The sequence below is a fragment of the Tyto alba genome, unplaced genomic scaffold, assembly GCF_018691265.1.
Source record: "Tyto alba isolate M040663 unplaced genomic scaffold, T.alba_DEE_v4.0 Super-Scaffold_7, whole genome shotgun sequence".
Lineage (NCBI taxonomy): Eukaryota > Metazoa > Chordata > Aves > Strigiformes > Tytonidae > Tyto > Tyto alba.
In genome coordinates, this window is record NW_024881328.1 from 12,104,873 (window position 1) to 12,118,241 (window position 13,369).

Here is a 13,369-nt window from a genome sequence, read left to right on the forward strand (position 1 = left end):
ACTCTTATCAAAACTACTGAATTCTACCAATTTTAGTACAAGTTCTTATAGTTATGTTACTCATATATTGCCAAATCCCCAGACTGTGATTTACAGAGTAGGTGGGAGAAGTCTCAAGATCCTATGCACATAACCACATTTCCACCTTGTCTCACATCTATCTTTCTCTTATATATCTCTTGTATATAGACAATGACACATCAAAAATTACATCGGTAATTACATCCCTTCAGCCACTAGCAGGAGCAGTTGACATCATCTGTTTTAAAAAAATTTTAAGAAAAGCGCCCTGTTAGGGTTTTACTCTGATACCCTAAACCAGTGCATGGTGGTCTGTGCTGTGTGTATAGATTCACACAGGGAAAGCAAATTTTTTTTTAAGGATTTTTGCAAAGTCCTTGTTCATACCATAAGACAATTGATTTGGATATTTTGAAAAAAGCAGCTATGTTAATTTTTATTATTTGTCTCACACTGTGGCAGACACAAAATCTTTATTAAATATAACCGTTCATGCTAGAAACATACTCTTATCACAAAATCACCATTTCAGTGAATTGAAAAAAGATGTATTTAAAACTGTAAATTGCTAACTGTTAGTTTGGAACAGGAGCTATTACTGTCCACTGGATACTCAATACCATTTAAATTAATTGCTTAAATTTCTAGTTAGCCCATAGACTAGAATAGCTCCAATTCGGGACATAAAAGCTGCTTAAGTATGATTTGAAATGACAGGCTCCAATAATTGTTCATGTTTTTCAAGACTTCAGGAAAGATAAAGAAAAATTTCCCCTAAAAAATAAAATTCTCTAGAGTACTTTTGTTCCTCCAATCCAATCCAAAAGTAACTTTAAAGTAATGATCTACACTTACTCCTGATTTACAACCTATTCATCTAAGTTGCAAATTCTGTATTAGGTCAGTTAATAATCTATTCTCAGACCACTTCTTGCTAGCACTCCTCAGGGACTGCTATGCTGTATCACACAGTTGCTCGAAACACAGCTCAGACATTTTGTTGTCCATATTTCTCCACATTTTTTGCAGTTCTTGATTACTGCTTGCTAGGCCTCTGCATGGAAGTTGCAGGATAACTGGGGTGCTTGTTCTAGGCCCCGAAAAAATTAAAAACAAACTCTAGTGTACTTTCATACTCCAGAATGGCTGCAGGGAAAGATGGGAAGAAGGCCATGAAACTGCTTTCCTCAGTGACCTATAATATCTCTTGATGCCTTAAATTTTTTGTATGCAGCTAATTGTATATTTCCTATTGTTGTTTCTGGCATTTCCCTGTCTAATGAATAAGTTCTCTTGGTCTTATCCCTGCATCTTATAGATATCAACTGGCTTTTCCTGTCCTCCCTTTCCTCAAATTCTTCCTCCCTTTTTCTTTTCCTCTCTTTTTCATTTATTTTCCTCAAATAGGGGAGTTGAAGATATGCTTAGAGACATCCAGGCAGAGATGAGAGATGAGAACAGTAGTTTTCCTGGTTGGGGAGTAAGGAAATATGAAACAAATGGTCAGAGGTCAATTTTCAGACAATCAGCATAAATGTCTAGTGTGTGCATCTAACACCTACTACCTTAAATAGTAATTCTGCTTGTGCACTTCTCTGACCCAAAATTAATTGGTTGAGATCTCTCAGCTGATTGAAGACATTAATTTGTTTGTTCTGACAGGATCTGTAGAGTGAGCATCTTATGAACACTGTAGCACACTTTCAGAGATTACATCCAAGAAAAGGAGGACACCTGGAATGTCTGCTTCCCCCATCTGGCAGTTAGTGGGCTAGAATCTCATCTGGCATAAATCAGCACAGTTCGCTTGAAATCACATTGAGATAAGGCATGTTCTCCTACGTTCTCTTGTGACTTTGAATAGCCTCAGCCATACCTAAAGATACAGAAGCAGATTCTCTTTGCAGTAGAATATCTCCATGATAGCATGAGGAGGGGTGGGGTTGGTGGGAAGATAAAGAAGGAAAAAAAAAAAACAAGAGATTTGTAGCAGGAGCACTTAAGGGACATTTGGGAAACACCTCCACTGAATACCCTGAGTTGCACCTTGACCTGGACATAGTTATTGTTTGGAGTTTAGGTTACTGGCTTTTGAGCAAACACACATGTTGAAGCAAGCCTGGCTGTAGGCTAAGTTGGCAAGATTTGTCTTTCTTTTCTTTCCTTTTTTTCCTTTTCCTTGCTGTTTTCTTGATGATAGCTTAGTATGTAAATTTTTTTTTTAAAAAATGTAATGAAGACACATGCATGCACACACACACACAAAATAAGAAAATGAAAGAAACAAAGAAGGGGATAAAAAAAAAAAAAAAGCTTTGATCCAGGAACTCATTCAGCTGAGTCCCATTCAACATGCCACATGTATCTGCTATAAGAGCCAGGAAAGCAATGTGATTCTGAGGCATGTGAAGACAGATGTGAGGTTCAATTCCCAGCAGGGTTGACTCAGCCTTTCATCCTTCCAAGCCAGACAAATTGTAGTCTGTGCAGTTTTCTGTGTGGGGTCTTTAGGAAGAGACCTTGAAAAACAAGTTGCTTCCTGCTCAGCTTGCATGTTACAGAGATCGTAGAGCTTTTCATAAATCTCTGTCCCAAGCCAACAACTTCCTTGCAGGCTGGGGTGTGCCAAAGGCTGAAAGACTACAGTCCTAATAGACTTGCTTCCTGTTGGCATCACAGAAAACTTCAATCAATGGGAAGGAATGAACAAAGAGACCATAGCAGCTTATCACACTGGATAAGGAAAGACAATCTGCCTATCAGATTGGTATGAGGGAAGCAGGGGTACACTGTGGGAGAAATGGTTGGATCCACAACAAGATTACCTTTACTGACAGAACAAAGGGAGCAGAAAAATATTTGATCTGTGACAGAGGAAGTAGTGGGTTTATCTGTATTTTTGCATCAGAGATTTAAGCCTTATATATTGAAAAATAATGAAGCCCTGATTTGAGTTAAAAAAACCCCCAGGATGATGCCAAATAATAGTCACCTTTGGAATGAATGTTTGATAGACAGCAGACTGAGTTATAGATGAAATCCCAAACACCTCACTCTTTATGCTTTACAGAGGTCAAATGACTAACTACTAGCATTTAAGTCATTGTTTTATCCTACCAGAGTTACTAAAGCAAGGCTGAAATTTTAGTCCTGGCTAATGGACTCACTGACTCCCACATTTCTTTTTTGCAGCAGTCTGAGTTTACAGGCTTCAAATCAGCACTTACCTTCCATTGCATTGTCTCTTATTGCAAGTGAGGAGCAACTGCTGTTCACAATTAGCAAATTCTCCTGTCTGTTAGTAATGAGAGACTGGCTTCTGTCAGGCAGCACAAACTTCAATTCCTCATGAAGAGGTGCCAAGGCAGGACTGGGTTTTTCAGACCCATTCATACAATTATAAAGAAAAAAGACCCAAAGCTGAAAGTGACATGAGTGTAGCTTTTTTTCAAGTTAAGGCTGAGGCAAAATACCCACTTTGACAGTGTTCAAAAGGCAGGAAGACAAAACAAAAATATTCATCTCTAGCTTCACAGACAGTTCAATACAGCTTTATGTTTTATTGCCTTTCATGCTATACAATACCTCAGCAACTCCTCATAAATTGAAAACAAGACTGACACTTCAGAAAAATAGGGCATCACTCATAAAAAAAGGCAAAAAACCCCAAAACCCAAACAGTAAACAAACCAAAACAAACGAGAAAGAACTAATTCATTAATAAAATTTAAACATTCTCCTTGTGACTACAGATTGGATATAAAGTATTTTTTTATTTTTCTTTATGAACGTATGATGACTGACAATTACTAACATGAAGACTACACCTAAACACCACAGTGCCCATTGTACTGAGATGAAAGCACTTGTACTGGGCATGATCTCAGTGTTTCAGTCCCATCAGAGCCACTGAGTGTGCTTACATGAGTAAGTGCCCAGTAGGGTGAGTAATTGCTCTATGCTATGGCCTGTTGTCAATAGAAAACACAAAATAAAGAAAAATCCATTATAATTCTAGTCAGAAACAAACAATAAAGAAAATGTTTACTCTTGGAGCTAAACTTTTCCATACATGTATTCTGACTTACGATGCACAGTTTCTGGGTTATCAGTTATAATTTCTTATTCAGACATTTGAAGTATGGGTCATTTTATAAACATCAAGAACACCCACTTAGTAGCTTTGATATTAACTACTTGGAAAAGTAAGCACACAACAGTACTGAAGAGAGCACCAAAACAGTGTTTGTCACAGGAAAATGTACGTAATCAACATATGCTTGAAGTTGAGCCATCACCGCTAAGTGGACCTTGTTTAAGTGTAAAAAAAAGCAGAAAGTTTATTCACTGACATGTTTTAAATCTTTTGTAGCTATGAAGTTATGGAACAATTCTGGTAGTTGTTAAAGACAAACCAGAGTGCAGGGACATGGAAAATTTTCTTGGACGTTCCCAGATGTCTTTGAAGTCACTACTTTGTAAGGTCTAACAAAGTTTGGGGCTATAGAGAGCACTGCAAGAATAGGTGGTGGAATGACTTCCATAAGTTTCATTAATGATAATGTGCTTTGGCTCCTAGAAATTATCTGCTGGTATGGGTCTATGTCATATGTGTGAATATTCCTGTGCACATAGCACATAGCACATACCACATATACATGTGAGTGCAGATACATACATTTTCCTGACCATAACAATCCTGAATTTATCCACAGCATTGATTAAATATTAGGCAATAGAAATAAGACAGTATGTTACTGCACCAGTGCATTTCACTTATGATCAGATTATTTCTCATCAATAAGGCATAAATATATTTTCTTACCCACTTAGGGAACATGTGTCAGTTATTTTGGGAAAATGTTACTATTTGGTTTTGAGACGCTGATCCACTAGGAACAAGGCTCAACCTTACTGCATACAAGCCAAGAGCCATCAGGTAATAACTGCAGCATCATCATTATCAAAATATCAGTGAACCAATCATTTTTCCAGTCACAAACGCAGCTCACCTGTTCAGCTTTCTGGTGAAAGACGGCAGACATGGCTAAGATGGTGCTGCGTTCATCCAGAGCTGCAGCAAAACTCTTCCACTCTTGATCCAGCTGGCTAGATATTTGTTTAATTTGCTGGGAAGCATAATGGCCTGCCTCGGAAAGCCTTGATGCAACAGACATGATCCGATTGATGTTGACATAAGCATTCTGAAAATTAAAAAGCACACATAAATAAAGAGAAGGAAGAACCGTGACCACCCTCTGCCTTCATTACACATTCCAAACACCATCAGTTGGAGTAAAGCCGAGCAGTTCAGTGGAAGTAATCAACCACCCACTTAAATATGCATGAATAGCAGGCATGCTACCTTCCACTCTAAAAATACATCCCTCAGGAAGCTTTTTGTCCATTTATGCCATTATCTAACACTGTTATCTCCCCCTCTCCCCTTAAATTTATTTATGTAAAACTAATTTGCCATACTTTAGCTATTTATTCACCTGTTAGGGTCTACTCATTGCTTCTATCTTATTCGTGATATTACTGTTGCATAGCTTCATATTTCTGGATCCTAAATCCACATATCTGTAAGTGAAATGTTTGCTTTCTGTCCTTTGAGAAGTATCTGACAATCCTTTATAGACATGCAGTGTCAACAAATGGAAAAGTCTTATAGAATTTAAAAGAGCTCATAAGGATATTCTATAGAAATGTAAGAGTTTCCATAGAAATGTCTATTAAATTATATTCTTCAGTTAAAATGTTATCTTTTCTGCAGGTTATTTTAAGCTGTTCTCCAGCAGAGATATCATTTAACTACAGTCTGAATTGAGAAGGATTCAAAAAGCCTACTAAAAGGGTGATATTTTCTCTTCTTTCCTAAGAATTTTCCATTACGGCTTTTATTCAGCCTTGAAGCAGTGGAAGGATGGTTCTTCCTCAAATTGAACTGCAGACAGCAATATAATTGCATTACAATACCCCTGTTTTGCATAGGAACGTAAACCTGAAAATAAGTAGCCATCATGACAATGTCTTACAAAGATGCACCATAAAAAGAAAAAATTACAGCTAGCGGTTTCATAGAGAGTCTCATTTTAAATATAACCTAAGGCCTCATCTTTTTTCCAAATCTGAGAGGTGTCCCCAGAGAGGACTGCCAGGGATCACTGATTTTTGGCTATGTAGGACTACAGTAGGACAAACAATATATTAATATCTAGAAGTAAGGGTAAAAGCACTTCAGCTGACATTCTGTTGTAGTGACACTAGGATACACTCAACTTTTAGCTAATATAGATCCTTTATCATTGAAAAATGTTTATTGTACATGTATTTGCAGACTTTCCAAAAGAAATTCCCATGTTAGAGTTAATTTTTCATTGACTTTCTTTCAACTTTGAAGCTTCAGTCAAAAAAGGGGATTTTTGCCTTCTAAAAATCACTTGACTGGCAAACAAAAGAAAAATTTCCCCACATGTACGTCAGTATCATGATATGCAAGAGTTTCTTTTACAGTTTAGGAAAGCCTTGTGCAATGCCTTGCAAGAGCACATACCCCTCTTTGTCCATCAATTCTTAGTCCATTTCTGTCCCCTGAACAAGGCCTTGATTCTGGGCACTGATGTCTTTAACACACCTGTTCCTTCCAGCGTAAGCCATCACTGCTAAGGTTCCTAACACTTGGTAGGATAACAGCCCTCAAACTCAGCAATAAGCACTGACAGTAGTGGAGCTGTGGAATGATCTCCCACAGGGGAATACACTAATTCAGCCCTGATCACCTAGTGGGTATGCTGGGAGACCTTCCCTCATAATTAAACCCTCCAATCCTAGCTGGAACAATATTTTCTTCTAATACACACATAAAAAGCATATCTTACACTCACAAAAGAAAAATGAGCAGTGAGGAGCATTAAATCTGCAAGAAACTTGGCTGTGTTCATCTAATTTCCTAGAGAACTAATTGAGATATTGTGATGGCAAGCAGTGAAGGTGGGCTACAAGAGGAGGGTTTTGCAGATTAATTGAAGGTGCAGTTTGATTGTTGAAGAGTTCTTTTTTAAAAATAAAATTAAAAAATAACCAGCTTGCAATGTGTTACTGCAAATTTAGAAACCATCTGTGAAATGAACCTAACACATAAATCCAAAGCAGAATGTTTCAGTGACAAAATAAACTCATGAGATATCTTTAAGACCTTTAAGTTTCTGTAACAAGACCAATTATATGTAGCCTGTTGCAAAATAATATTGGATGGCATTTTAGCTCAGCCCACATACAGAAAAATACCATTCATTTAAGATAAATGTTGGGAATTTTCAACAGACGTCATTAGCCTTTACATGATAATTGTAACGTGATTGAAATATATTGCAACTTTCTTAGGACAACATGCATCTCCATCTAGTGTCAGACAGATAACTCCCTGACAGCAGGACAGGCAGCAATGCCAGCACTGAACACTGCCATTTTTATGCATGTCCCACAGAAAGTGATAACTCATTATTTAAGGAGGTTGACAGATCCAGGCATAAAAAAACCTGGCAAAGGAAATACGAGTAACTTCAGTCAGAACAAATGGCATGTATACCATGTATCCAAGTGCAGAGATACAACCAGTATGCTTTGTGTCATACTGAAACCCTGTTTTTTGTCTCTAGTCAATTTATTAGATTATTGAGATTATTCACAAAATGTTGGAGCTAAATACTCATCTTTGTGAAAAGTATTATTGCTTCAGTATAAACATTATACAGCTGTGATAAAGACTAACATAATTTATTTTTAAACTGAAGTGAAAACAAGCACTGTTTTCAATGACAGAAAAAAAAATATCTATGGTCAATATTTGAAAGAAAAATACCACACTACGGTTTATTACATGACTTCTCCACATCCGACATTGTTCATTTAAAAGGAAGAATTATTATTGTAAAAAACAGAGTAACAAATTGTTTTTCCAAGAAGGAGCTTTGGTCACAGCATGCCTATAGAGATGCTTAGGAAGCACATGTGACAAAAGGCATGACCCAATAAACATTTGGAGAGTGTATTTTCTAGAGGAACTGAAGACAGTATTTTAACTATTACTAGTTATGCCAGGCTTAAAGGACACTACGCATAGTGTAAAGGAAAAAAAAAAATCAAAACAAAACACCTTAGAGTTCCAAGATCTGATGCAACTTCCACTGAAGTTTGTAGGATTCTTCCCTGCAAAACATACAGCCATCCTCAGCTACACTGTCCTCCTCCATATCTCCTCTCAATACTGATTTTAATGTATTGACAAAACAAAACAAACCCCAGACGCAAAAAACAACCCCAAGTCCCATAATCAGTATGAGTGCTTCAAGTTTTCATTATTTTGTTTCTCACATTTATGACAGCTGAAGTATTCTCAGTTCAACAGTTGCTCAGACTAATATATCGCATAAAAAATGATCTCATTAAATTATAAAGCAAAATTCTAGCAAAATCACAATTATAAAGCAAATTCCCCGAGAAAAAAGTTTATAGTGTGATCCAGTTCACCCTCAAGACTCAGAAACCAAAAGATTTATATAAAAAAAAAATGCAGCACCATTTAACTGGGTTTGAAAAGTCATTCTTGTTAAACCAAACTCCTTGTTTTGACCCAGAGCATGGTAGCTAAATATTTAAGTTTTGTAATTAGCATGAGAGAGCGTTATATACAGATAGGAATGATATTAATATTTTCATTTGTTAAAGCTCATCAGAATATTACATTTTCAGACTTGGGAGGGTAACAATACCTGGGATTGCAAACAGATCTGAGGGTAATAATCTCCACATCCTCTGGTAAAGAAATAGGAAAGGATTCCTGTAATTTTATTTTTGCACCCAAGAGTATTACATGAAGAGATTGAAGAATACTGGATTATAAACACAAATGAGTACGTACCTAATAGTAAATTCACTAGAGGTGTTGTCTTCTCTCTAACACCTTCTGCATTATGTTACTTAATCCTAATTCTTAGCTTCATAAATATTTATCGGTGGGTAACCTAATGCAAGAAGATTCTTGATGTTCAAAAGTAATTTACGTATATAAATTTTGTAGGATCAGACCCTTTGGCCACAGGCTGCAAGGCAAAAACCATTTCTTCCTTTGAAAGTGTACAGCACCTAGAACAATGACTTAAACTTCCTACACTTACCACAATATAAATATTATCAAATAATAGGCATTTTCCAACAGTCTCCAACTAAGATGTTGCCATAAAAATAAGATAGTTGAATGAAGGCAGTTATGCAGTAGCAACTGCATGATTATGTATTTCTAACATCATTGTTTAATTTTCTTAGAGAAAACTATACTGGATAAAAAAGAAAACCAAGCAAAAACCACATAATCAGACTGTGCATCAGAAAACCTGGCAAAACATACAGACTTTTTACATCTTGCCTGAGGAAGCCACAGTTAACAGTGGTGGTTATTTCCCACTGGTTTCTGTTATCAGCAAGACTCTCCTTCACTGAAGTCTTGTTACACATGAAGCAGACCTGATCCATATTTCTAGTCCCACTTCTCCAACAACCAAAGTATGGCTCATATTGCTGAGTAGGCTTGGGGTGTGTAATGTCCTACCACTATGTTCAGAGTCATAACCCAAGTTTCTCTGTTTTTTCTTCATTTGGGGAAGTTGATCTGTCCTGAGTCCATTGCTGACCATCACTGGCTCTTGCCTTGAACACATGCAGGGGCTTCATCCTTACTACAGAGTGGCTTCACACAGGCTTGCATAGAGTTCTTGTGTGTGCCAAGAAACAAAACTATCATCTACCACAGGAGCTGGTCTGTGGCCAGGAAAGGGTCATTTTAGTTTCAATCTCCTCTTGCTCTTCCTGCATGCTTTACCACAAATGGAGTGACTAGTATGCAGCCCAACACCCTTATGCAGCAAGCTGATGTCTCCTGCATGTTAACATCCTCATATTCACCATTCTGACTTTAGGGGACACCAGGAGTCACTCCACATTTTTCTAATAAAGAATCTGCGCCATCTAAAAAAAAAGAGCATCTCTGTTGGCAGCAGCACTATACTGGTATAAGAACAGCAGCTCTGGGTTAGTTCAAATAGCCTGAAGCTTAAGGTTATTACCCTTTTCCCACTATCCTCCAAATGTCCTTTCAGTTTGATATACCCCCATGTCTGCTATTCCAAAAATAGGATGCACAGCCCTCTGCAAGACAGCAACCCTGTTTAATTCCACAAGCCAACCTCACCAGGCTTTAAAACACTTCATTTGCCTCTGTAACCTTGGCATTGAAATCCTCTCTAGAAAGGCCACTGTACAGACACACAACATAAATATAGGCCTTTCAGCAATATGGAACGTCTTGAGAAACCTGAGAAATTTGAAGCACTGAGTAAAACTCTGATATTTCTGATAAATACAATGGAGGCCTCATTTAGATTAAAAAAAAAAAAAAAAAAAAAGTGTAGTCCTTTGTTGTATCTGTATCCTGAAATATTTCTACAGTCTTTTTTATACTGACTTTGTCATACTGTCAATAATGATACCACAACTCCTTATGTAACCTCTGTTCAACAACTGAAATCCGTTGAAGAATTTTTAAAAAAAATTCCTACTGAGAGAGCATTTTTTAAAACAGAAATCCAAGTTGAATGAACTGTGACTGTTTGCTGTATGAATTGATGTTGATCCAAAACCAAAAGACATCACCTCATCTTCAGAGACATTCTAAGTCTAAAAATCAAATAAGGCTAAAAGAAAAGTAGCATATGAAAAATGACATACAGATGTACTACTTTGTTATATTCCTATAAGGAGGATTCTCTGAAAACATACATATTGTTTGGCATACTTGTTATGTTGTGAGGTTCCTTCACAGAGTCATATATTTCAATCCAATTAATTAGAGCAGAATTGAGTGCCAACTGTCACCACACTTACAGGTTGAAAGTTAAAGGTGCTCAGTATTAATGTCATTCCACATAGATCCTCTATGCTAAAGAGATGGAGGAGACAATCTTTGTAGATTGATTCATGCTGACTGTATGGGCTTCCATATGACTATACATGTGTGTGGGTTATACTGGAGACAGTGCAAAATGGGAGATGCATCATCTGTCACACAATTTCCCCTCAGCCAAAAAAGTCTCTCTCCTGGGCAGCTCTATTAGACAGGAGTTTGGCAGCACTGAGATGGTGAGATGGCAGAACTGTGAGCCCCAGTGCAGCCACTGACAGGTCCCTGCCCCCGAAGTTCTCCCAAGATCTTTGCAAATGTCTCACTTGCATTCCTCACTCCCAAAAGTTCACTTGGGAACAGATGGAATCATCTCTATCCGAGTTTCGCTCCCAGTTATTTGAATAAAATAATACCAAGCAGTATCACAAAAAGAATAAAGGAAAATCCTCCAGATTTACTCTTCTAATGGTGTTTTCTGAAGAATTATGATTGACTTGGCATCTTTCATAAGCCTAATGACTCTTAATGCACTAACCTCCAGGCCACATTTATTTTGTTAGGGTTCTGTGAGCAGCAGTGTTACATGGAGGCCGTGTTATCCTGTATTTTGCTAATTGGCATTGTGATGGCAGGCTTAACAATCAGGTGCCAAGAGCCTGTTTTGCAGTGCTCCTTTCAATTCTAATCACAATAAATACACTGATAGACATTATAAACAAAACTAATCTTCCACTGCTATGCAATGCCCTAGTGAGGCACAGTGCTTTAGTGAGGAATAGCTAGGTAGGTGGAAATGGCACATGGAATTTAGGTCAGAGAAGTTAATTATCTCATCTGGAATTTGGCCAGAATTCCAGAGTTAACACCTGTAATCTCATGAAAGCGGTGTGAGGTCTTTAACAACCTCAGGTAGTGAAGACCTCTTTTCCACATTTCAGGCCTTGCCCTTTGGCAGCGTTAGCAGGGTGTGGCTCTCTACTGACTTACAGCAAACCTCAGCCACCGCATCTGAGGTCTCGACTGTAGTCTGAATGTGCACAGCATGAAGAAGTACACCTGTAGGAGTTGGTTTACTCAGGGCAAGCTTTTGTCTAGCTGACAGAGAGCATTCAGAGAGGGCTCCTCTCTGCATTGTGCATTTGCAGCAGGGGGTATGCACACATTTTTCTAACCCAGTGCAACAATCAAAACATCAATACATTCTGTCCTCATTTCTCTGGTAAAAGCAGAGCAGTTTCCAGAACAAATACCTTAGGCCTGGAAAGAATAAGAAAGTGAGCAAAGCACTTATAAAGGTATAATGATGCGCTTTTTTTTTTTTTTTTTTAAACCTAATGTAAATGGAGTTGCAAAAGACTGACCAATTAACTACCGAGAAAGCCAAAATCCCACTGTGGCCACAACTGACAGCTTGATTAGTGTCTCTTTTTCAAGATTTTAAGAAGTTCGTTAGCAGGGTGTTGGGGGAGAAGAATAAATTATTAAGGTGCCACCTACAGCTCTCACTAATTCCCAGTCACGGAAATGTCAAAACCGTAAAAAATATTGTATTTGCTTTCCAAAATGTAAACAAATTCCACAGGACTGTGCTGCTCTTAAGTCAAGGAAATAATCATATATCAGTGTCTGGGTAGACAGAGCAGCACTCTGCTTCCCAGAAAGAGGGCTGCTGCCACAGCCCAGCCTGTCCTTCCTTCTTCACTTCTCACAGGTTCATAGTGCTCTCCGAACTGGAGGTGGCCTCATGCGCCAGCCTTCCCTCGTGCACACACACACAGATCTCCTGTTCACAGTGTGCCCCCGACTCACCATGGAATTCATGGCAAAGTGATTGTGCTGAGTCTGTAGGTCAAGGGCATGTTGGTAGCTCACGCCGATCTCCGTGTGACTCTGCAGGAACAATTCTTTGTTGTGGCTGATCCAGTCAAACATCTAGAAGTATTCACACAGGACAGAAGGAAAAAAGAAGTGTTAGGGATGAAAAAAAATAAGAGGCAGTGCAAAATATAAAATTCCACAGTTCTGAGACAGATATATACGCAACACAGACAAAAAAACCTCACCCAGGTTCCTCATCAAAATAAACTGTTGTTGAGCAATGGATGCATTTAAGTTATGACCATATTTAATTATTAAGAGAATGATAGGTCAGGAAACATAATTCATAAAGCATGTTCTGCAGTAAGCTGATCCCATAGTCTTTTTCTATAAGTTATGGAAACTTCATTGAAAGATGGCAGCAGAGGGACCAAAAATCAGAGGTTGCTTCACTGACTGAAGATCTAGCAGTTCATAAAGAAAGCCAGAAATGGACCAAAAATTCCATAAATATTATTGATGTGATTTTCTCGCTCCCCCTTTCTTTTTTGTCTATACATAAAGTTTCCA

At 37.9% G+C, this 13,369-nt stretch overlaps 1 protein-coding gene across 11 annotated transcripts in view; it reads right to left on the bottom strand.

Annotated features, from left to right (window-relative positions):
• Window positions 1–13,369, bottom strand: part of KALRN (kalirin RhoGEF kinase) — a 523,685-nt gene that overhangs the window by 276,560 nt on the left and 233,756 nt on the right. For all 11 annotated transcript variants that reach the window (XM_042784358.1, XM_042784355.1, XM_042784351.1 and 8 more), the window contains exons 6-7: window positions 12,791–12,913; window positions 5,034–5,225 (exon numbers count right to left, since the gene is read on the bottom strand). In XM_042784358.1, the coding sequence (XP_042640292.1) occupies window positions 5,034–5,225; window positions 12,791–12,913 (315 nt within the window). The remainder of the gene's footprint in view (window positions 1–5,033; window positions 5,226–12,790; window positions 12,914–13,369) is intronic.